The following is a 25,910-nucleotide window of genomic DNA, read 5'->3' as shown; positions in this document are numbered from 1 at the left end:
ATATAAAGTATACATTCCAAGCAGCATAATTAACAGGAAACTAAAATATTATCTTAAAGATTTCAAAAGAAAACGTTACAAAGGAGGTCAATTACAGAATGCACATTTAACACAGCAAAGTTAACCAACTTAAAAAAAACCTATCTGAAACATGTTTACATGAATGTTTTTTGTAGCATTCATGCAATGGAAAGTAATACTGATTAAATTTCAAGTAAATGTGTAACCTCATTTCATAAAAGCCATTCCCATTCCCACAACTCCCATTATTCCAGACCACTGGCCTTGTCGGTGAGGCTGCCGGGTGCTGTAGTGCAACAACATCTGAAGAGAGCCAGGTTGCTACAGAATGTGGAAAAGGCCTTCAGTGTTGGTTACTAGTCATTTGTTAGCTGTTCCCTGATATAGAGTGTATTATCAGATCTTATTGTATTCCCCTCAAAACAGATGAGTCAGACAGGGAACACTGTGTGCTAAGAGAACATGAAAATAATTATAAAACTGCAGAAAAATACAACAAATGACAATGTGTTCTCTTTCAAAACACCACTATGCCCTATTGCTTTTAAAGGGAACCATGATCTGCAAAATAATTTCCTATAACTCCATCAACTAAAAAGAAGGGAAGAAGCGGAACTCTTTTGTGGAGCCATTTTAACACACACACACTGCACTGGTTTGGCCAGGGGCAGGAACATTAGCCATTGTATTGGAGATCATACGGTTGTGGCTGCAGAGTAAACATATTACTTATCTTTAAAGAGGGATTGGATTTGAAAAGGCAAATGAGGATGGAAGCGGGGCAGGAATCAGAACAGATTATACACAGGCAGGATCACACCCAAGACCTGGCTTGTCTCCCTTTCCACTGCTTGTACAAGACAGTGCAATGACATCCCCTTATCCATTTTGCCTTACCAAGGAAGAGTGGAAGAGGCGATGACATAGTGCTAATGCTTTGATGGCAGCCATGCATCAACTGTAGTATCTGTTTTGCCCAAAGTGACCTGATGATCAAAGTGTTGAGGACTCATAGTACTTACAAATTTAAGTTAAATGTGCTAAGTAAGAAGGGAGGGAAGATGAGCATATTTCCTTCCAGTGCATCTTACTGCTTTGGAAGAGACTAAAAAGAGGGGGAAAGTTACTCAAACCTCATTGACTGTTTCTCCCTTGGAATCTCCAAAGCAGATCTTAAGAGGGTATGAGCTAAGGATCAAGTTGTTTCTTGAATTTTGTGCTGATTCCAGATTCCACCTTAGCATATTGCACATTGTAAAATCTTACCTTTCCATAGGAGCCTTGCCCCAACACTTTCAGCAGCTCAAACTGTGATGGGTCTGCCTTTTCAAAACCTTCTTTTACATGATGACTGATGTCTATCTCCTTCACAATACCTTCTTCCTGTGAATAAGAGAGAAACAAAGCAAAGCACACTTCTTAGCATGGATAAAACAAATTATATCACTTATTCTAACATTCTAACATTATTTCTTTTCGTTTTTTTACTGAGAGACCAAGAATCCTACTCCTAAAACTATTAACACCCTCTCTTTTTCACACAATTTTTTTTGCAGAATATATTGAGTCTGAATGTGAGACATCAAACTCTGTCTTACTTCTACCTAGGATATATAGCTAGCTAAAAAGAGAACCTGTAAATTGAAACAAAAGAATCAGTTCCTGAAGCTGTTGGGCTCAGCCAATCAGCCGAGCACAGATCACATATTTTGTTAAAACTAGGAACAGGGAAAGAATAGGTGCATTTTAATGCTACCTTATTCTTAGAGCACTTGGGCCTCAGAATGCCTGCCAGTAAGAATCACACGTGTTCATCTCTATAGAATCAAAGAATTGTAAGGTACCCAAAGGGTCATCTAGTACAACCCCATGCAATGCAGGAATCAGAATTAAAGAATCCCTGGCAGAGGCCCATCCAACTTCTGTTTAGAAACTTCCATCACCTTCTGAGCTATAGTCCATTTCACTGTAGAACAGTTCTTAGTGTCAGAAAGTTCTTCCTAATGTGGAATTTCCTAATGTGGAATCTCCTTTAATGTAATTTGAACCCATTGGTTCAAACTGTAATATTTTTGGTTATAAAGGTGGATGAAAGAAACCTTGATTATAGGTAGGCAACGGAGAGAAAACATTGCTTCATACTCTCCAGGAAGTAGAAAGAGATGTTGCCTACAGTCATCTCTCCATACAAAGAAATTTGCAAATTACGCAGGTCATCAGGAAAACAAGGACACAGCACTATCTGTTTTTTGATGGCATTTGCAGAGGCAGCATCAGCCCAGATAAATAAAAGATAGAAAAGCAGCCTTCCTCCCTTTTACCTCCACAGTCTGAACTTTTCCACTTCTTATGCACTTCTTTGCTACTGATACTTTAAAACGTTCATTTGATAAGACAATGCAACTACCTGAATGCAGCAGCGGAGGAAGCCGCTCGGGTGCCTGGGGCGACGCGTCCATAGGGGTGGGGCGAGCTGCCCATAGGGACGGGGTGAGCCACCCATAGGGGTGGGGCGCACCGGGAGCCTCCAGAGTCTGCCTACCTCCTCCCACTCAGCTGCCCTACAGCTGGGGGAGAGGCAGCGGGCAGACTGTTTGGGCAAGCTTCAGGGTATGTGGGGGTCCCTACCATATTCCAGGGTGGTATGCCTTATCTTTGAGAGGACCCTACGTATATATTAGTGTGGGACAGGAAAGTTGGTATTTGCAAGTGCCAGGATTCTCGTGATGCAGGAGTCCTGGAAGCTTGTGGGATTTGTTTTGATAATATCTCTTTATTTACAAATGTAAAGGTTGGGGTGAGGAGGAGCAGGCACGTAAGCAGTGCTAGTTCCTAAAATAGCACCAGTCCCTCCAAACAGCAGCAGCCCCTCAAGACAGCTTCCTGGCAAGCCACTGCAAGAGCTCTTTTTGTGACAAAACAGAAGCTGTAAAACTGTTCCCTTCAGCAACTACCTAGGCAGAGGGGCTGTGACCTGAATTCCAGTGGCCTGGAGTATTTACCAGCCATCAGAGACCATACAAGACAAGCACCTTCTGCTCTCAAGTTATACAAAGACCTAGAGAGAAGGTTGTTTTGGAGAAGCCTGGAAGCACGCTCACAACAAACAGAGAACGCTTAATGCTCAGGTTGTCCAAGTGTTTTTAGAGTGAGGTCTAAATATTCCAGAAGATTTACAGATACTTTCACCATGTTTATGTAGCTTGGTGGATTTATGTAGCAGGGTTTTTCCCCCACAGCCATTTAGCTAAATGCCTTAACCTCATCATTCTGCCAAAGCAAAGGTATTTGAATTTATGATATTCCATTACAAGCTGCTACAAAATTTCTTGCACAATGAACACTCAATTAGCAAATTTTCATTTTCCTTTATTAATCAAAGTAAACAAAATGCAGAAGAATTGTAAAACCTGATTTCCAAAAGAGAACTTTGTTGACTTTCATAATCTGAAAGATTCCACATCATCCTTCTGGATGTATTTTGTGTTTGTATTAGTAAAAAGATAGGTGCATTTGACACATTCTCAAATGAATTACATCAATTGATTACATCCTCAAATTAATTAGCATCTTGAGTTCAAATTACCATTTGTCTCTCATGATTCATGTAATAAACAGCATATTTTAATTGTATTAGAATATCCATTTCTTAAATATTAGTCAATGAAAATGTTTGATAACATTTGCCTAATAGTAGGACCGACCCTCCACAGTGAGTTCATTACGGAAACGAAATCTGAACCAAGTTCTTGCAGACTAAGAGCTCACTCTCCCAGCCACCATATGCAGCCGCTTCAAGTTAGGAAACGTTGCGGCTTTCTCCCCTGGGATCCAGGGCTACTTTGACCTCTTCAACACATTTTGCCTTATTGCTTGCATACCCTTCTTGCTGCTTCACAACCTGCTCCTTTCCATCATGAAGAAGAGTTTGGATTTGATCTCCCGCTTTATCACTACCCAAATGTTCTCCTTTCCCTCCCCCCACAACAAACACTCTGTGAGGTGAGTGAGGCTGAGAGACTTCAAAGAAGTGTGACTAGCCCAAGGTCACCCAGCAACTGCATTTGGAGGAGCGGAGAAGTGAACCCGGTTCACCAGATTACGAGTCCACCACTCTTAACCACTATACTACACTGGCTCTCTTAAAGTCCTACTGCACTGCAGTTTTTTTGGACAGCTCCACTGCATGGCAGCACAAGAGGTTTTCTGGACTTCTTGAGGGACTAATTCCTTGTTCAGAGTCCATGGAATGAGAGGACAGATAGATATCCCATGTGTTCTGGATTTATATATTCAGACTTCAGAGAGACATCCAGTGCGAACAATCACTGAGTAAATGCAACTCCAACCCATCACAAACGAAGCTGGATTTACTGTGTTAAAATATTTTTTCCCCTTCAAAAAAGGGCAACACAATAGCTGTTGTCCTAAGCATGGTTATCTGAAGTCACTGAGACCCGACCCTGTTCACAAGATGATGGGGGTGGGGAGACACATTACTTCCATCTCCTCCATCAAATCTCCTCACTTGGTCCCACTGCCCTCCACACATTGGAGGGCAAATATTTGCAGTGGGGAGTCATCGTGGGGACTCCCTGTGCTTATTTAGAGCCTAGCATGTTCAGGGCTGGGCAACAGGGATTTAATGGAGAGGGTGGAGCTAGTGAACACACCCCTGCTGATTTTAATTACATGATGAGAGCAATGGCTACTTAGGACCTTAATTGTGAGTTATCATGTTTAGGAGTAGGATGCTAAGCTGAAAAGTGCTCCACTTTCTCAGCTGCTTGTAAAACCGACGTGCTGCTATCACTTGCTGGGTGAGAACATAACTCACGAACATCTGACTCCGGCCACAATGGAATCTTTTGTGATGACAGCCTTAGTCGAAACTGCTTTAAGTCAAAACTGCCACAGAGCAAAGGCCAGCATGTCATCGGGCAAACTGAATTAAATGGACAAATTTTCTCCCAAACATAAGACCTCTTGTGATCAATGTTGTTCGTGCCCATTGACGCACAAAGAGCGCCACTGTCCTTGCCAATTAAGTGAGCCAGCAATCGGCTACTGTGCCATGACTTGTAGCTCTTTGTGCTAAGTCTTGTTGTGGAGATTTGATTTCAGCGGGGGAATGCAGTTAGTGTCTTTAGCTCTTTTGTTGCAGCAAGAAACATACTTCAGCAAAGCATCATCTAAATAAAGCACTCTCTATGATGAGTAAATGAAGTTCTGTGAAGAGCAACAACAGGAGAAAATGCCAAGGGGGGATGAATAATTGGTTCTGAAGATGGAGGGACTGGTGAAGAAGAAGAATTTGTCAGCAAGGCAGGAGAGAATGATTTTAGATTGGGCATTACTTAGTATGTTTTGGTTTCATATGACCTGCCTTTAGTTGGATATATTACTGAATTTTTGTTATTTGTTTACTTGTTGCTGTGGTTCCATAACAATTTGGAAACTCTTAAAAAACAATAATAATTTTTTAAAGAGAGGCAGGAGAGACAGAAAAACAGCTATAAGCGTATTCTGTAAATTCCACGATGTCAGCAGCCCTTCATTTTTTCTTTACAACATCCTCTTATTCCTAGCCCACAGTGACAAGCAAATTTCATTTTCTGGAACAGCATCATTTAGCAATTGCTATGATAGGCAATAGGCACTCTGTGGTTAAATCTGGTTGTAGAGATTTTCAGTGTAAGTGAGGAGAGTGTGCAAGATGGGCAGGACTAGAATACACTTTCGAGTCCCAGAGCGTCCTTTTGAAGATGCTTGTTGAAACCCTTGTTCCTTTAAGCAGGAAATCTGAGCCTGAGTTCAACATCAGGTCCTCCTCTTTTCCTACACACATCCTCCTTATCCCAGTACTTCTTCCCCACTTCCATTTCTCCTCTCCCTGTGCTCCCATTTTGCCCCGACTTTCTCTGTGCCAGCAATCCTTTGCTCCCTGTAGGCTTCTCAGCCTGAAAATATGACCCTGCTTCTTGCCACACTGTGACAAAGATAAGTATTCCTCCAACCCCTTTCTAAAGGGGTTCCTTCTATTTTCTGCAGCTGCTTCCCCACTATATATGATGGTGGAGGAGGCAATTCAAAGTGCTGGATTTGACCTATAAAGCCTTAAACAGCTCAGGACTGCAATACCTCAAGGACTGCCTCTTTCCATATGAACCTACCTGGACCCTGAGATCATCTTCTGAGGCCCTCCTTCTTGTGCTGCCTCCTCGAGAGGTGCGGAGGGTGGCAACACGAGAACGGGCTTTTACTGCAGTGGCTCCCTGTCTATGGAATTCTCTCCCCAGGGAAGTTTGCCTGGCGCCTTCATTATACACCTTTAGGCGCCAGGCAAAAACATTCCTTTTTAACCAGGCCTTTGGTTGCTCTTATTGACATCCAACACCCTTTTAGAATGTGGTTCTTTGGGGGGGGGGGGTTACTGGGTTATTGTTTTTGGTTTGATTTTATACGTTGTGGTCTTGCTTGTGGGTATAGGGCAGTGTATAAATTGAATAAACAACAACAACAACAACAACCCTGGTGACTGGTCATCATCACTGCACTATGCCACTTCTGGCCTGCCAATGTTTACATCTGGCTGGGCCAGACGTGGTGGAGTGCAGAGATTAGCATCAGTCACAATCAATCCTTTAAGATGGCCCTTGGATGATCAACAGCCCATGTGTGTTATGAACATCAGTAAGTTAGGTAGGAAAGGCATTGGCTCCTTACCCTCACTTGCTGCAAAGAACTGACCATCTGGTCAATCCAGCTGCTGACTACTGCTCTAAATTCTTAGTATGGTAATTCTAGGAGAGATAGTCTTGCATGGAGTACCATTCTAAATAAATGAGGAAAACAACTCATACTTTTAAATAGAGCAAATGCAGGTGTTTATTATATAAGGTTTGTTGATGACAGCACTAGTAGAGGGGGAAATGTCAAATATATTCTGCAATGACGGATTTTAAGTGAGAACTGGGTGTCACTGTCTGCGGCAGCTAATCAGCAAGATGAAGTACAAGTGGAACAATAATTATCCCCTCTTAATCATCCAGACCTGTCTATCACCTCTTCAATAAATATGAAGTTGCTAGACAAGTATTTCACAATGAAAATACAACATCCAGGCGTGTTCCAGTAGGACTGTCTCTCCCTCCCCACAGTCGCCAATTTTACATGTTATACTGTTTGTCTTAGTAATAATTTAGTACTATTTATCCATTGCATTTATATACTGCCTTTCTGCCAAGGCACCCAAGGAAGTACATAAATGCAGTGAATAAATAAATAATATATTTATTTTTGTGCACACTTTCCTCTAATACATGCATTTCTTTGAATGCTATTTGGTTGGAGAACTGCATCACAAAATTCAGATAACTGTGGATTTTAATGGACGGCTGTTTTTCAGTTTTCATATTATTTCAAAAACAATGTATTTGATAAATTCAGCTTTATATGCAAACAGAAATAAATTTATTCCACACCTCTAGTTACAACTGTACTGTAACACCACACACTTTACACGAAACCAGTATAACCGAAACTGTGGCACATCGTGCCTCATAACATCTAATTTCTTCTGCAATACAGCCTACAAAAGAAGGCTACGGAGTCTAGGCAATGATGTCTACAGTTTCAAAGATTTGATGCCTTCCTTATGCTTATTTGAAATAATAGAATTAGCTCTTTTGTATAGCCCTTTCCTCTTCCCCTTCCCAGGGTCTCTGTGGCTACAGATATGCTTCCTATTCTGACCTAGATCAGGAAAAAGAAAATATAGGGCTCCCTCACGCTCCCAAAATAAAATGGTGGAGTGCATAAAGGGCACACACGTTTTCGTTTCGCTAACTGCCTTTATTACTAAATGCACTGATCTACAATTTAAAATAACTTTTTAGAAAATACCTTTTGCATTTGGAGGTGATAATTAACCTAAGTGGGTAGCCCATTTGCCACGCTTCCTTTGGGGAAAATGAAATGCCCTTTCTCATTCCTTCTTTCCCACTCCAATTGCAGAAATAGAAAAAACTTAAATGCCTCACAATTCCAGCACCGAAGTAAGTAAACACTGAAATGAAATACCTACAAGGACACCTGAGAGGTGCAAAAAATGAAATACCTTTCTAAACTATTAAATATATCCTCAAAGAAGCCTGGACATGTTTCATTTCCTTGACAGCTATTTCCAATCATGAGACCAGATTGCACAGTTTGCACAGAGACATATGCATGTTTTCAAATCTCCAAGCTTTTTTTGTTCTTTCATACACTCATTTTACCTCCCACTTCTTGGAGAATAACAAGATATTGAGCCAGTTTAGATGATCACATGGACCTGACATAGGCTTGAGCCTTTTGCTTGCATATGGAGCAGTAGTACTCTATCCTTCACATCAGCTGCTATTAAACCAGGAAATATCTCATTAATCATAGTCTCAGAACCAGAATACTATGATTAGCCAGCTCTGGAACAGGCCTGGATATTAAGCTAACCTCACACCTTGGTTTACTTTTCTGGCTTGCTACAAAGCTATTCACCATAGTTTAGGGTTGCCATACTTCAAAAAGTGAAAATCCGGACACTAAAGTTGTAGAGCTGTTTTGGCAAAGTTTTGAGCTTTTGGGAGGGGGGCAAAGTCTTTTAGCTTTCTTTTCTTTTCAAAATCTCAAAAAATGAAGTTTTTAATGTATTTTTGAGATATTTTTAGGGAAATTAGTCCAAAATTAGTCCAAAAGTCATCGGTTGCCATACACCTGGGTTTTGCCAGACATTGCTAACAATTTTGGAAATTTCCCCCCAAAGCTATTTCCGACAGATGAATCCTGAACATATGGTAGCTCTACCATAGTTTCACAGCTCAGACAGAACAGAAAGCTATGGTTCAGTAGAGACTTCCTGACTTGCCAGATTCTTGTGCCAGAGCAGCAGCAGTTGGTTAGAGTTTCCACAACAAAAATGCTTACTACCCAATATGCCACCCTTAGATTTTTTTGTGTCCCCCCCCCCCGCCATGTGCACTAATGTAAAGGCACAGTAATTTGTCATGCAAAATTCTGCAGATAGAATTGTTCAAGTCACCCTCTGGAAAACAATACCACTGGGGGGGGGGATTTCATTTCACAACTTGAACCTGCTCATGTTGGGGGGGGGGGGAGGTAAGAGAGTTCTGCCAGAAATCTTACTTGCCATATGTATGGAGAAATAAAAGAAGCATCAAGTTAGCACACCGTAAGAAGAAGAGGAGGAGGAGGAGGAGGAGGAGAAGATTGGGTTTGATATCCCACTTTATCACTACCCGAAGGAGTCTCAAAGCGGCTAACTTTCTCCCTTCCCTTCCTCCCCCACAACAAACACTCTGTGAGGTGAGTGGGGCTGAGAGACTTCAAAGAAGTGTGACTAGCCCAAGGTCACCCAGCAGCTGCATGTGGAGGAGTGGAGACGCGAACCCGGTTCACCAGATTACGAGTCTACTGCTCTTAACCACTACACCACGTTGGCGTAATGAATGAGGAAGAAACCACTTGCAAGAGCAGTGTCACTTTTCTTCACAGGTCAAATCAGTGATTCAAGCAGACCATGTACCCTTTTTCTAGAAAGAAAATGCCATCCAGTAGATTACAGTCAGCTGCTACTCATTGATTAAATATATTGGTCTCTGAAATGAATCACATAGCAGCCTTCTTTCAGAAATTGTACTATATATTCCAGGAAATTTATTTCCTTCTCATGTTCCAGGGCCTGATATTTGCACAATGACAAGAGATATCTGCTGAAGGACCAGTTCACAGCTGTGTAGTGACTCAGACAGCCAACAGGACAGAGCTGCCATGTCTTCTTTATCCTTGATGAGGCAGATAAAGATCCAAACTAGCTTAAATGTAGTAGGGGCCCTGAAGGCACATTGCGAGGAAAAATAACAAATCAAAACCCTTAACACAGGTTTGGAGTGAATTATAATGGGCATACAGGCACAAGAAACTCAGTGGAAAATAACTTTTAAAAGGATGTTCATTTTAATAGACCGGATGTTTTATTTAGGTAAGGTTAGGTCCTATTTTTTTAAATATAACTTGACACATAGTTGAAATGATATGAAATAGCCACAATGCATTTCTGTTGTGAGTGAGCTTGATCTTTCTCTGTACATCAGCACAGCCGTATCAGGCTCCTTTGGGTTCACAGGATATGTAAAGGCTGATCCCAACCTTCACCAGCCAGAGTAAACAATTACTAGGGAGCACAGCAGTTGGCCACTACAACAAGCTAGTCAAGATGGGAAGGGTCAACTATGATAAAGTGGTAGAACCATTGTTTTTAATGACTCTGCAGAATGCCATTTTAGAAGGAAAATAAAGGCTGAAAAGCTTGCTGCATGAAGGCTTTGTTCCATGGAAGTCCAGCGAATTATGCTTTGGTGAAGGGTTTTAAATTTTCTTAGTCTGCGTTCAATACAAAGGACAAACTAATCATAGAAATATTGCAATGCTAATAAATAATGGAAGGGAAATTTGATACCTTTTATCATTCATCTGCGGGAAGGGCTCTACTCAGGTTTCTACCTGCAAATTACTATTTTTGACAGTCACTTCCAGCCTGATTCATTTCAGGCACCATCACTTTTTGAGTGAGGGACCATATCTTCCACGTATACAATAGCCGCACACTTCATTATTGCTGCCGATGTAATCAGGAACAAATACAACTTTTCATAGCGTAGAATCTAGTACAAGGTATCAATACTGTTGAGCAAAGTTGGGAGATTTGCTATGAATTATGAGGTTTTAAAAAAGGATATACACATCCAGTCGTAGTGGTAATACGTAGTTAATTTACAGAAGAAGGCTTTAACAAACACTGATTTTTCTAAGCAAAACGTTTAAATCTGTTCTGTGACATGGCCAGTGTCATTATCTTGACTTTCAGTAGCAACCTAGACCATGGACACAGAGGGTTAAGGTACCAGTGGTTGCTCTCTAAGGAGGCACAGGACATGAGTCTCACAGCTGAGCCTGAGCTTAACAACCAGGGACCCCCTGAGTCGAAGGCTCCTGAGTATCAGAACCCTGAGCCTGCAGCCCCCAAGTCATAAAGGTTCCATGAAAAGGCCAACATCTTCACCCCAAAGGACCTTATGAACCATTAATCTAGCTCATCAATCCAGCCAGAGTTCCAAGCCAGAGGGCTGCCCTTTTGTGACTCTGCATGCCTCAGCAAAGCTTGAGAAGAGTAGTCAGTGCCATGGAGCACAAAGGGATCAGCTGAGGCTGAGCATATCCTTTGCTTCCTGGGCTCTGTTGTGGGTTCTAAGAGAGCTACCTTTGGGATTCCTGTTCTGTACTGAACCTTCCTGCCTGTTTCTTGCCTCTCCTCTCCTCCAGATGGCTTACTGGCTGTGCGCCCCCCTGATTCGTCCATGGGCTCCATTTCACCAGAGCCAGACAACTGGATCCTTTTGGTTAACAAATCAACCTGGGCCCCTCACTGGGTGAACTTGTCTACTATCTGCTAGATAGTGCAACCATCTTTGAATAAACTGTCTCATTAACTGACCACATTTGTGCTTAATTTGCAGTTATGTCTGAGTTCCAGCAAACATTTGCTGAGTAATGCCTCTGTTTCACTGCAGGCTCTGACACAGCACAGACTGTGATATAATGCAGTTTAAAAGTGCTGACCAAGCTGAGTAACTATTGCCTTGGTTAAATGAAGGTGCCCTAGGCTCAAAAGCGGTTGATAGAACACAATGAAATGCCATGAACTACAAAGACTAAATAGAAAACACTTTTCTATATAGACATATAATTTTGTGATTAGGGAAAAAATGGAGGAGAAAGAAATGATTGCACTGTTCTTGAAGGAGTGATGACTATGACACAGTATCTTTCTTTTTTGTTAATAGTGCTTTAATATGATCCCCGAGAACCACTTGAGTGGATGATAATAGGGCCAAACTGTTTTGTGTATCCCTTAATGGAATAATTTATTTTTGAATCTCCTTTTTTTATAAACTAACTCAGTGTTGCTCAGATAGCAGGCCAGGACCCATCCATGAGCCTTGGGCCACTTTCAGTTGGGCCTCAATGTCACTGCCTGCTCATTGACACCTCACTTGCCTGCCTCACCCCCTAAAAATGCCATAGCCTTTGGATCGAACCACCACCACCCACTCCTTGCATGCTGAGTAGAGATGGTCAGGAGACAGAGAATTTGATCTGTGTGTGGATGAGAGAAAGAAGGTTTCTCTCCTTTGAAGCAAAGGCCCAGAAGAGTTGTTGATGGGAATTAGAGAGGCAAAAAGTTATCACCATTTGAAGGAAATTAATAAACTGGGAATAAAAAGGAAGGGTTAAGAGAGGAAACTGTTATCAGAGGGAGAAGTAAATGTAAAGGACCAAGGAGGATGGATGGAAGAAACTGGTGGCGGTGAAGGATTGGGGTGAGGAGATCAGGTGCAATATGAGTGTGGATGAAGAATGGGAGCAGAAATTACAGGAAATGGATAAAGATACTTTAAGAGATGTGAGGGTGGGAGGGGGAAATATAAAAAACAAAGCCTTCCCTGCTTAGAGCCTTAGGCTCTGCCTAAAATGGTGAAGCTAGTACTGGTACCTCCAGAACAAATGTCTGTACTTGTTTGGAGGAACTCTGCAGCACAAGAAAATAATGTGGCAAAGAATTTCCCCATTTCCAAGGACAGAGTAAATATCAGTAGAAAGTGTTGTTAGCAATGGCCAAACGTGCCTGCATCTGCCAGCATTTTGTGACTGGCTTTGCTCCTTAACCACCCTTTTGTGACTCAGCAATTTTCAGGTATGTCAAGTGGGCCCAAGGGATAGAAAGTTTTGAAAACTCCTGAAGTAGCCAATGATGTGGAAGAAGGTATTAGACTAGGATACCCAGAGCCCACATCAATTTTCCACTGTGGCTGATCATGAGCTGCATATACTCTAAGCAGATTCATTTTCAAGATGCATGATCTTAATTCTGAAATACCTTAAACTGCATGGAATTCCTGGTAGTGAAGCCTGAAGAACAGAACTGGCTCACTCACTCATTCACCTTCTATCTCTTACAGAGCTGGAAAAGCTGATCCTGCCTGTCATGGAAGCTGCAACCACACAAGCAGCAACTTGCCTCAGTTGCTCCAGCATCCTGCATTAGGTAAGAAACACAGAGCTGCGCTCCCAGCAGCCTCTCTGCTTGGCAAACCCTCCCCACTTATACCTAAAGCTGGCAAAGTCTCAGATGTGCATGGCTCATAGGACGTTTCATCTCTCTCTCTCTCTCTCTCTCTCTCTCTCTCTCTGTAGGAACACTTAAACCCACAATCCTACGCATTCCAGCAAATGAAACAGTAAATCACACAACTGAGCCTTAAAACACTTAAGTAAGCTGGGTGTTTTTAAAGAAAAATAAATAAAAGCAAGCTGCTTGCATTGCTTTGCTAGAAATGTGAGGACAGTTCTCCTTCCTTGAAACCCACAAAAGTAAACAAGTATGCAAAACTGTGCTTAAAGGTTCTGAACTGTGTTAAAGGAGTAAGACAGTTCTATCAGATAGGGAAGAAAAACAAAGTGAGTCAGGAAGCGCATGAAAAATTAATCCTCATATGCAATGCAGACAGCAAAGCCTAATACTGAATGTCATATTCTATTAAGTGTTTGTCTCCAGTTCCTAGCTTGACCAGAGCTCTTATTTGCCTTATCTAGTATAGCTGGACTTGGCATCAATGCATTTATTTTTAATGAAAAATATACTCCTTTCCATTCCCACGCTAACTAGAAGCAAGTGTTCAAGTACAAACAGGTGTTCCAATTGCTTTGGTCGGTTTGTTTTTTGCAGACCATTTGGTACTAGCCTTATTAGCAAATTCAGTGGAATTGCAGTAAACAAATTAATTATGCCATATTTCATTAAAAATAATTTTCAGTTTCAAAAAGCCCATAACAGACATTTACCCGTAAATAATACTGCACAATGAAAGCCAGTGTCTACCACTGTTCAACAAAGTGAAGATGACCAATAATTAACATCACAATCCTATTTATGCTGGTTTAGAATAAAGTCCTACTGAATTCAGTGGGACTTACTCCAAAGTTTGTATGTACAAGAATGCAGCCTAATTTTGTCATATGAGCTTCTAGACTAGAAACCCATCCCAACTGAAATGGTCACCATACTAAATACAACTGTGTCAACTTTGTTGTTTCAAAAGAAGTGACACAGGGGAAAATATGAGAACTGTCCAGGGCTAAAAATGTGTGTTCGGTATTCTCCACTTTATGTACAATGTGCAGGATGCTCACCAGGAGTAATGATTTCCCCTTAAGAACATGAGGTTATCAAACCAATGTGAAAGGTTAGTTAATTTCCCCAGCTAAATTTTTAGGAGTTTATGCATGTTGATGAAGAATTAAGGATGCTGAGTCTTAGCACTCTTTCAGTCAGAAATTCTCTTTCCATTCCATCTTCCTGGTGGAGTGTCATGGAATCTTAAGGACTAAAAGATTTGCTACAAAAACCTCTCCCACAAAAAGAGGTTGTACTGTAATCCCACAGTTCATGCCACAATAAATCTGCTTAGCTTTTAAGGTGACATGTGTGGAGTCGCCTCACCTGGATTTTGTCATTTTCCTGGCAGTACTCATCACTTTTATGGGAAAACTCTATAAATTATTATTGCCCCAGGAACTATATCCGATTTGGAAAATTGGAATCATTTTTTAAATAAAGAAATAAAGACCAGAAAGGTAAAAGATATTTCACTCTAAGAGAAATACCAGCACAGATAAAGGGCAAAATCTTCTTATTCCTGAAAATAAATGTGGGTGGATGGGTGGGTGGGGAGATGGACTGCTTGCATTTTATGGAAGTTTAGCATTACAAATAGTTGTCAGCAATATTGATTCTTTTTTATACATCTTATACTTTAATGTGAATGAATTTTGCATGCATTTGAGGGTATAAATGTGTGCAGTACTGCTAGCACCAATGGCAGAATTTCAGCTGCATTATTCGTTTGAACTGACTAAGCTTGCTTACTTTAAATAAAGCAGAGTGATTGCACTTCCAAGTCTATTATGTAAGTCAGTCAGTGTTACTGGCATACGGGCAATTACGCTTTCTTTCTTCCTCCAAACCTTTATTATATCACAGATATAGACCGTCTTAAAACATTCATATACAAAAAAAAAAAAAAAAAATACATACAAAGAAACAGCCATATAAGATATATAGTAAAATAAGTTTTCATTGGAGTGTCTTCCCGCTAAACTGTGCCATTCACCACTCTAAGAGATACAATTGACAGAAACTCAGCCACCCTTGCAGTTTCCTCCTGGTTAATATCAGACAGGTAGAATCTGATATTTTCATTGTGCCATGATGTCAAAACTACCCAAAAAGGGGAATAACATGCATTTACGTAGCTGGTTGTACAATGGACAGTAGAAAATAATATGTTCTACAGTGTCCGGCACATTCAAATAACATTCACAATGTCTATCATTTCTAGGGATGTTTAAATATCTGCCCTTAACAAAAGCTGAGGGGAAAACGTTCAGTCGGGCTAACATAAATGCCCTGAGTTGGGCTGGAATTATAAACTTTGAGATATAAGTGAACTGTTATCGGTTGTATTTAAACCATAGAACTTGGGTTTAAATACAACCCTGCTCTGCAGTTATGCTAAAAAGCCACTCCTAGAATTGCTGGTGTTCTTGCTTTGACCATAATAGCAATGGAACCTGCTATTTCAAATCTAGGGAAGTGAAGTAATTCAACAGTCTTAATCAGCAGTTGGCTCTCTTCTTCCAGTTACAGAAACCTCTTGGCATGAGGAGATATCCTAACAAATTGTCAGTGCCTGAGGCATCAGAACCTAAAGAGATTTGCTGAATAAACTCCAACAATTTATATGAGGTAATTCTATTGGGGGGGGGTGTAATAAAAATAGAAGTCTTACAATACAGCTTAACAATATTTTACACACAGATTCTACCCCCAATTTGCTCCCCTTCTTTACTATGTTAAATGTAAACTTCAGCAACTAAATAGAACAACAGATTGTAAACACAGGTGTGTGGTTTTTTAAAAAAGTCAAATACTGGACACAAAGTTTCTGCAGAGAACAGCTGTGTGTAAAGGAGAGAAGGGGGAGAAATTCAATTTGGTTCATGTTTTAAGGCAAACTTAAAGAACGCATACTTTTCAAAATAATATGTGAACCAAAGCGCAGCTATCCACTGAAATTCATGCTTTTCCAAATTCTGCCGTGCAGTCTTCCAATCAAGTAATATGAACAGAAAGGGTAAAATGTGCATATAAATGTACATATTAGTGAAAGTAACATACAAAAATGCATTTTTGTAGGGAAGACTGCATGGCAAAAAGGCACCTATTAGGAAACACTGTATACAAATTTGTGTTTATTGAAATATTCACACTAAACTCTTAATCTCAGGGTCATGTGTTTGAACCCTGAGTTCGATTGGGCAAAAGATTCCTACATTGCAAGGGGGTGGACTAGATGACCCTCGTGGTCCCTTCCAACTCTACAATTCTATGATTCTATGAATCTAAAATGCTGGTGAACTTTCATGAGGACTCCCCACCCACCCTCTGCAAAAAAAGAGAAATGCTGCAAACTGGAAATGTGGAGATCTGAACATAAGACTGGAAAAATGAAGAACTGAAATTGACAGTCAGCCATCCCTAGCATGAAGTACAATACAAAAGTACATAGTGTCCTAATATCACTGCGATGTACATTTCTCCACCTCCTGACATTGGCTGCCGCTGGCAAGGATGGGGGAATGCTAATCATGATGGTATCAGGACGCTGGGTAAGTTGAGCTTATCCAGGAGGAGGAGATTTGACCCTGGGCTGCTTTTCATGAGTGGCTGCCCTGTGTTGGGTGTTCACTGATAATGCCACCAAAACCAGATCTTTGTGCCAAATGAGACTTAAGCCCCCCCCCCAATGCCTTTTAATACGAGTTCATTAAATGGCACTGTGCGCTGTGGGTATCAGTCAATAGGAGCAGCATGACTTCAGAATCACAGCATAGTTTCTTCAGGCTTCAAAAGGAGAAAGAAAGGGCAACCAGCTCCCCAAGAGCCAGTAAACAAATTAAAAAGCTGCTGGCTTCTTTATATGAAATAATCTAGTCTGCAACCTTTCCAGGACCTACTAAACAGTGGCAGCCACAATTGAACTGACCTTCCTCAGCCACCCTGACAAGTGTGTATTAAACGGTGTCATTACATAATGGCGATCAATCACCAATGGGAAAACAGTGGCCTTATGAAGGCTCATAAAAAAATGAATGCCAGTCCCCTCCACTGGGCACTCAAGGCCAAATCATTCCTACAATTATTTTTATGCACCAACATCAATCTGGATTTTGCCTCAGGAAGGAATTCGATAAAGATAGTGCTATTTTTGTTATCACAATGCAGGGGGAGTCAGTGAAATCTGTTCCTGGGCACTCTGGGAGAGCATCCCTATAACCATTTACCTGGGTGTAAGCCCCACTGAGCTCAGTGGGATTTACTTTTGAGTAGACATGAACTGTGCACTTAATCATCCAAGCTTTCATCTGACTTGTGATTATATGAAGCTCTTTTATATATTAAAAAACATGTTCACAAGTATAAGAGAACAAGATGACAGTTCATTCTGTTATATCCTTACTTATATTATATTATTAGCATTGAAAAGAGGTGCTATTTATGAATCATGGTTGGCTTTTTACTGAACCCCCCCCCCCAAAAAAAAAAAAACCTTGGATAAATTTAATACACTGTAATATGGAAGCCTGTGAAATCTATCAAATTCAAAACCAGCTATGGCTGGTTCACTTCAGATTTCAGAATGACCTCCAACATCCTAATTCTAAAACATACATGGAAATAAACTGCATTTATGTCACAGCAGCAAGCATTTTAGAAGAGGCATCTCATCCTGCAATTTTTATACAGGTTATAAGTACTTATACAAGATAGATTATACTAGAGGGCTATCCTTAAAGAAGATTTGGAAATTGCAGTTGGTACAGAATGCAGTAGCTGGGATGCTTATAGGAACTCAAGGAGCTCAAGATCACATTATACCTATTTGCATCTGTTACACTGGCTACCTATTTTGCTGGTCCCAACTGAAGTTGCTGGTATTGGTCCACAAAGGGTTTGGGACCATGCTATCTGAAAAACCACCTACAATGGAATGAGCTTGCCCAAGCACTGAGGTAAACAAGGAGAGGGCTCTGCTGTTTGATCTGCCAGCAAGAGCTATTAGGCTGGGGAGTACAAGGGACAGAGCTCTCTCAGTGGTGGCTCCACACTTTTGGAACTCCCTCCCTGGGAGATTACATTCTGGTTTGTGCTGTTCTTGAAAAAAACCTTCAAATACTAGTTTTGGCTTTTTTTAAACAATTATATTTTGACGTGTTTCAGAGCCTTGTAAGCCACTTTCTGTTTAATATCAGTTGGACGCCTTTTCAGCCAATCAAAAGGTTTTTTTACCAGTCAATCTAACTGATGAATTGGGCAAACATTGCAGCCTGGTATAAACTACTCACTTTGACATAGACGGAAACATACATGTGCAAAATCCTAAAACTGTTTCTCAAAGAGACAAGTTGCTGCCTAAAGAATCAGGGTATGGATACAGTCTTTTAAATAACTTTGGCAGGCACAGCAGTAAAAGGGATTAAGGACACAAATTAAGCCTTGTGTACCCCTTTTCATGGCTTTTGGCAGTTTAACCTTATCTGACCAGATCATGTGCTGCTGATGAGTATCATGTGTGTTTAAATTAACAACTGTAAAGCAGACTAGGATGGAGAGCTGAAAAGGAAAGGGGATTATGATGCATTTTCCTGTAAGTGTTATTTATTTAACTATGCCTCAGAAGAATGAAATTATGGATACAAAAACTTAAGGAATATGTAGAAATGGCGAAATATACCGAAAAAATAAGAAATCAAGATAACAAACTTTTTATAAAAGGATGGAAATGATTTATTGAATATTTACAAATTTTAAACAGATAAGAACATTGGTAGGATTATTGTAATAACCTGCAGCTTTATGAGTATATATTTAAAGTAGACGAATAAATGATCAAATTAAATTAATTTGGATATGCAGAAAATATTAAAAATAAGTTAAGGAACCACAGAAAGAGGGGGAAGGAAGTCAAATTTTGAAATGTACTCCTATCATCCTGGTAAAAAAGGCATTATGATAACATTAAATAGAGGGTATTGTGGGGAGGATGAGGGTCAAAGACCACATGAATAATCTCTGAGAACGCTGACCATTGGGGGTTTTGGAAGGAAGAACAGAATCATAACTAGAGGAAAGGCAAAAGGAAGTGCAAAACAATCTACTTAGCAATTTAACACAAATGCAGAGGCGTACCGGGGGGGGGGGCAGCTATGTGCACTGGGCACCACACTGCAGGGGGGGGGGATGCAGCGTGCCTGGGCCATGTGTTTCTCCTAGGAGTGACACACTCCCAAAACGGCAGTGTGGGGCTTGCAACTGCCCGCCGCCTCTCCCTTAGGCACCCTATAGCTGAGGGGGAGGCAGTGGATGGACTCTATAAAGGCTCTGTGCAGCACACCCTGCCCAGCTCACCCCGTCCCGTGGGCACCTGAGCCGCTAGTCACAGCACTGCTCAAATGTTAATCATTGCCAGTGCTTAAAAAGTGCTTCGGGCATAAAACTGTATGTAACAGAAGGTCACCATCCACCAAAATTGTATCCTATGCAAAAGCCTGGATGAAAAATACTGATTGTGTTTCTAATCATTTCCCCCCAAAAGGAACATTTTAAAAAACATTCTCAAAATGACTTAAAACTGCTTGCTTAAAGAGTTGTGATCTCCAAGGGAAAGCAGAGATACTATGCAGAGTGGTCAATAATACAATCTTTCCATTCTCTGAAGAAGTTTGCGTGCTCATTTTTACTAACAATTTAACAGCATCATGTCAATATTCACCCCGTGGGGGGCTGGGAATGTACACAATGTGCTGCCTTTATTGAATTAACAAACGAACTGCTTCAGAAGGATGGGACAGCTGAGGTGAACCATCAGAAAAATCAGATTGAACTTACATAATAACAATAGCTGGAGTTTGAAAGCAAACCAATGCAGCTTTCCATAATCCCAGATGAGATTTAATTAGACCTAGAGAAGTTATTCATACATACACTTTCATAATATTAGGAAAATACAAATCTTTACTATAAAGCTCCAGACAAAAATGGCATCTGTGTTTGCAGGTTTTTTTTTCAGCTAGAACACGCTAGAACAGCGTTCTAGCAGCTCTCATCTGGGCTCCAGAAATGGGGCGAGAGACCTGACCGGCCTCAGCAAAGCCCCACTGTACATTTGGCTCACAAAAAGACTCTCCCAGAGTCCAAAGGGGACATCCTTACAGGCTCCAGAGAGGGTCTCCTCGCAAGCCAGAGGCACAATGGGGCTTTGAAGATTTAAGGAGAGACCTACCAGCTGACTTCAAATATTCTGAATTTAGTTTGATGGCTTGTTTAAGTACTACTGAAGCTTGCTGCTTCAGTTCATAAATCTACAGTAGAAACTACAGAACAGCATAACTCTCTGCAGCAGCCAAAAAGATCCATAGTAAATATCTTAAGACTATTCCTGTAAACTGTATAGATGATTAACATAATAGCATTATACATCTATATCTATAGCATGCATGCCAGTATGTTTTCATTTATTGTTAAATTGACCCAATGGTTACCATTTACAAAAGGTGAAGTAAATGAGAAGATGCCACTTATAACTCCTTAGGCTTCATTTTTATGGAAGATGGGGGAAAAGAGATAAAAGGTTTTGAAGAAGGGAGAGAGAAAGAGCTCTGGTATCATGTAGCTGTTCTGGGACAAAGTTCTAGACATTAGGGACAGAAAGGGAAGATACATTTATGAAAGATAAAGGGACCTTCAGATGACCATGGGTGGTGGAACAGGAGCAGTGAATATCACAGACAGGGATATATTGGGATAGGAGGGTTGGGAGATAAATGCCGGGGAAGCAGGATATGGGAATGGACAAGAGGCCAGTGTAGGGACTTAAAAAAGGGTGTGAGAAGAATAATATTGGTTGTATTGATGCAGAATTCTTGCATTTTATAACGCAGTCTCTCAAGAGTCATTTGTGTTGTGTCATTTATGCAAAATCCTGCGTACCTTCACCTTGATTGACATGTTGATGAATATGTAATTTCCTTGCACTCTTGAATAAAAAAAACCCTAGCGCTTAGAGTTTATCTCTAATGTAAGACAGTAATAAAATCTCCCCTTTAAAATGTGGTTTAGAGAGTTGTTTGATAATGGCTGCTTACCTGGTCAGAAGGTGGGGGGTGGTTGCAGCCTGGCACAGCAGCCCCTCACACCCCCAGAGAGCAAAATGATTTTGCCATGGAGACTGGCTATTGGAAGGCCTCCCTGGCCAGCCTTCGAAACTGCCCTATCAGGGGCAAGCTGAGGGGTGGGCACATTCCCCAATTGTGGCTGCTGAGAGGAAAGATCTGAAAAGTATCCTGAAGGATTCATTGATATTATATGAAATTTGGGTTGCAACCTGAATTTATTATTATTATTATTTTACAACGGCAGCAACTCTTAGAGGATAGCTCAGCCGGTAGAGCATAAGACTCTTGATCTCAGGGTCACAGGTTCGAGCCCCATATAGGGCAAAAGATTCCTGCACTGCAAGGGGTTGGACCACATGACCCTCATGGTCCCTCCCAACTCTACAATTCTTTGATCATCTACATCTAGATTCTCATCTACCTCACTGGCGCAGGAAAAACAATAATCAATTGGAAATCAAAATCCGGAAATTTGCATATAACTGACAATACGTTATAGATTGTTATCATTCACAGCTGTCAAAATGAAAACACCATTGACTTCAAACCATTGACTTCAGGAGGAATGAGGAACCATCTTCAGCTTGAGCGACACATTCCCTTGTGGAAGCCTTCTGGGGGTCACATGACAGTTGTGGGCAGGGCCAGAGGCAAAAAGTAGATGAAGCAACATATGTGACTTACATATATACAAATAGGCTATGCTAAAAAAATCAGAAGTTTCTTCCAACCAGGCAAACAAGAGAAATTATCACAGTCCAAGCTCACATTCCGTCAGGGTGGCAGCACCCAAGGAAGACAGAGAGCAGAGCCTAGGGAGAGACTTGCTGGGCAGACAGAAAATCTTGGAGAGCTGCATTCAGTCCCTCAGTCTGAGGTTCCCCATACCTGTCTTAAACCATACTTTCCTTTATGCAAAAAATGATTCTTGATCTGGAATCAAATCTTCTGAAATGACCTTATGTTCTCTTGTCTCTGAATTTTCTACTTCACTTGATTGATTTGTTATTTCCATGTTCATATATGGATTCACCCTATACAGCTACTATCACTGGGAATGTATATACTTGGTCGCATGTATCCTTTCAGGGCTGTCAAAACTCTGATTTTAATAGTGACAGACATTGGAAATAAGGATTCTTTGGATCTTTGTACTAATTGCAGATTTATATACACTCCTGCTAAACAAAATGCTTTTGTAAAATAGGTTTAAATAGCATTTAAAAACAAACAGACAGAACTGAATTCCATTATTTTTTTTAAGATAACAACTATACTGAACCAAAAAGAGCTTGGCCAATGTTTTTTAAAATAAATAAAAATAAATGGGGTTTCATTTCAAAGCAGTTAAAGAACTCAACAGAAAGGTTATGTCAAAGTGCACACTTTCCCCTCTAATGCAATTTCACTAAAAGCTAAGTTCTCTGGCTGCTGATCAATAGCCAGAGAACTATGCAATTCTTTCTTTCTTTTTTAAAAAAGATTCCTTACTGTTCAAAAGAACAGATCCATTCATCAATAGGAAACACCACAACCATATTCCCCCACTTCACCATTTGCCTGAACAACATCCAATAAGTAATCATAAATAATTTCAAGTGGAATAGCTTAGCTGCTGATGTGATTCCAGTTTGTTCATGATAACTTGCTAGCACGCACCTTTCTGGCTCCTATTTCACAGGCAAAATCCAATATTCTGATAATGAGAGTCCAACCTCAATCACAAATTATTGATAATGAACATCTATTCTAGATCAAACTTGCTTCACCTCAGAGCTCCTAAAAATGCTGAAAATGATGAACATTTTGTTCAAAACTGCACACGACCAGCTACTTAGCAATTCTGTAGTGAGTTAATTTCACATCTCTAAGGCAGAGGCTCTCTTTATCAAATCGGAAGTGGCTTCAGCAAGAAGAGGATAGATGTGGCCTAACAGAGCTGGCAAACAAAGTTTGGCTCTGCACGACCGGGCAACACTGTGGGTTGCACTTTTTGTCCTGTAAATTACTGCTACTGAAGCTTGGAATATAAATTTCACTCACTGTATACGGACTTTGAACATTACACACAAATAATTAAAAATATGCCATCCGAGCAATGTTTTTCCATTTACCCCAACAGAATAAATGCTTCCCCTTCCCCTTTGCACTCCTAACCATGGCTGCATCTGCCATCATGACTTATTTATAAGCTTCCCATTGATAACTGTCTGGCCACTGTGGAAAATGGATGCTGGACAACATAGGCCTTTGCTCTGATCCAACAGGACTCTTCTTATATTCCTGGATCCAAGCCATAAGAAGAAGATGCCAAGGGGGTTGAAATGATATGAAATTGGGGGTCAATAAAATTGATTCAGCTTTGCCAGTTCAATACTGCCACAGTAGCGTCCTATTTCCTTACCCTAATCAAATGTCCATGTATTCAATTCTAAATTGGAAAAAACCAAACATGAAGAAAGAAGACTACCCCAAAATAATTTATATCATAACATGCTAATATGATGAACACAGCTCATAACAAACGAGTTCTATCCTTGAGTTACATTGCTAAGGAGAATTGATAAATCTACCTCTACAAACATTAATTCAATTAATTCAATTAGTTGTTGTTGCCATCCATCTGTCTCAAGAGAGAATGGAGTGCACCTCTGGGGGTGAAGTCAAACCATTGTGTTAGCAGCACCTAAGTGACCTCCCCGTGGTGCAAGCCTGGGCAGTGTGTATGGAGGTCCTGGGCTGCTTAGATGACAAGCCCTGCCCACAGCCTTGCTTATGTGGTCTAAAGGAAAAGAGTAACCACCTTCTTGACCATTGAACCCACTATTTGTCTTGTCTTGAACATCCTCCGGCTCCTCCATGACAGCAACAATCACAGATAACAATGGCTCTCAAAATGAACCATTCACAGTGGGATCAGGTGCTAAACAGGGTTGTGTTATCACCCCAACTCTATTTCTTATTTTCATTGCCATGATCCTACACATTGTAGAAGGGAAACTCCTCACTGGTGTAGAAATCAAATCTTGAACAGATGGAAAGCTCTTTAATCTGAGTAGGCTGAAAGCAAAGAGTAAGGTTACCATAACTTCCGTCATAGAGCTTCAGTATGCTGATGACTACGTAGTATGTGCACACTCAGAAGATGACCCCCAAACCACCCCAAATATCTTCGCAGAAGCTTATGAAAAGCTTTGCCTATTGCTCAAAATCCAAAGACCCAAAGTGCTGCAGCACCACAAATCCAACTCAATGGTGTAACATTGGAAAGTATCAATCACGTCTCCTACCTGGGCAGTTATCTTTCCACCAACACTGATGCCAAAATCCAGCATCGCCTGAGCTCTGCGAGTGCAGCTTTCCCCCGACTGAAGCGCAGAGTGTTTGAGTAGCAGGACATTTGCAGGCAAACCAAAATGCTTGTTTACAAAGCTATTGTACTATTGTATTGTATTTTACATTACACTGGGGAAGACATGCAAACTAATGCTAGTACACTAGAAGAAGCAAAAATCACCAGTGTTGAAGCAATGATTCTTCAACAACTTTGTTGGACTGTTCATGCTGTTCAGTTGCCTTATTATTGTCTCTTCCAAAGCAACTACTCTATTCCAAACATAAAAATGAAAAGCGCAATGCTGGTAGTCAACAAAAGAGGTTTAAAGACTCTCTCAAGCCAAATAAAAAAATGTAGTATAAACACTGACAATTGGGAAACACTGGCCTGTGAGCGCTCCAATTGGAGAACAGCCTTTACCAAAGGTGCCATGGGCTTTGAAGAAGCTCAAACTTAGGATGAAAGCGAGAAACATGCTAAGAAGAAGGCATGCTTGGCAAACCCTCACCGTGATCAACTCCTGCCCAGAAACCCATGCCCCCACTGTGGAAGGATGTGTGTATCCAGAATTGGCCTCTACAGTCACTTATGGACTCACTGTTAAGACTATGTTCATGGAAGACAATCTTATTCGGCTATGAGCAATTGCCAAAGAAGAAATCTTGCATCTCACAGAAACAGGCTGGAAAAAGGACTTCTGTTTGAAACACTAGAGGATACACTGATTTAGACAAAGGCTGTTCCTTATATCATTTGCTCATCAGTCCTTTCTCTTTAGCTTGAAGAATAGCTGAGAGTGTGTTAAGATGCATGGGTGACAGATCAAAACTCTGAGAACTATTGTTTGTCAGTGCTATTGTTCTGGCACTATAAAAATTCAATTAGACACCACTGCATCAGTGAATCCTGGGTTTCACAAAAGGAAAGAAGCAATTTGTTTCTCAATGACAGCTTGACAATAGTTCTTACTTATACAGCACTTAAAAAGCTTGAATTCTGAATGCACACCTACAAAGAAAGGTTCAGTTGGTCATGGCTGCATGTGCTTAATGGGAAAGACTCAGCAATCATGTTCACAATATTCTGATTAAGCAGACATAACTCTGTATTATTAGTTGCTGAACTCAATGGGATATACCTC

At 40.7% G+C, this 25,910-nt stretch overlaps 1 protein-coding gene across 4 annotated transcripts in view; it reads right to left on the bottom strand.

The window, feature by feature from the left end:
• Positions 1-25,910, bottom strand: part of RPS6KA2 (ribosomal protein S6 kinase A2) — a 183,039-nt gene that overhangs the window by 60,322 nt on the left and 96,807 nt on the right. For all 4 annotated transcript variants that reach the window (XM_083434092.1, XM_083434094.1, XM_083434095.1 and 1 more), the window contains one exon: positions 1,288-1,404. In XM_083434092.1, coding sequence (XP_083290218.1) covers positions 1,288-1,404 — 117 coding nt within the window. The remainder of the gene's footprint in view (positions 1-1,287; positions 1,405-25,910) is intronic.

Source organism: Podarcis tiliguerta (genome assembly GCF_965153285.1).
Source record: "Podarcis tiliguerta genome assembly, chromosome: 3".
Classification (NCBI taxonomy): domain Eukaryota; kingdom Metazoa; phylum Chordata; class Lepidosauria; order Squamata; family Lacertidae; genus Podarcis; species Podarcis tiliguerta.
The sequence above is the reverse complement of the archived record's forward strand: the minus strand, read 5'-3'. Positions and strand labels throughout refer to the sequence as shown.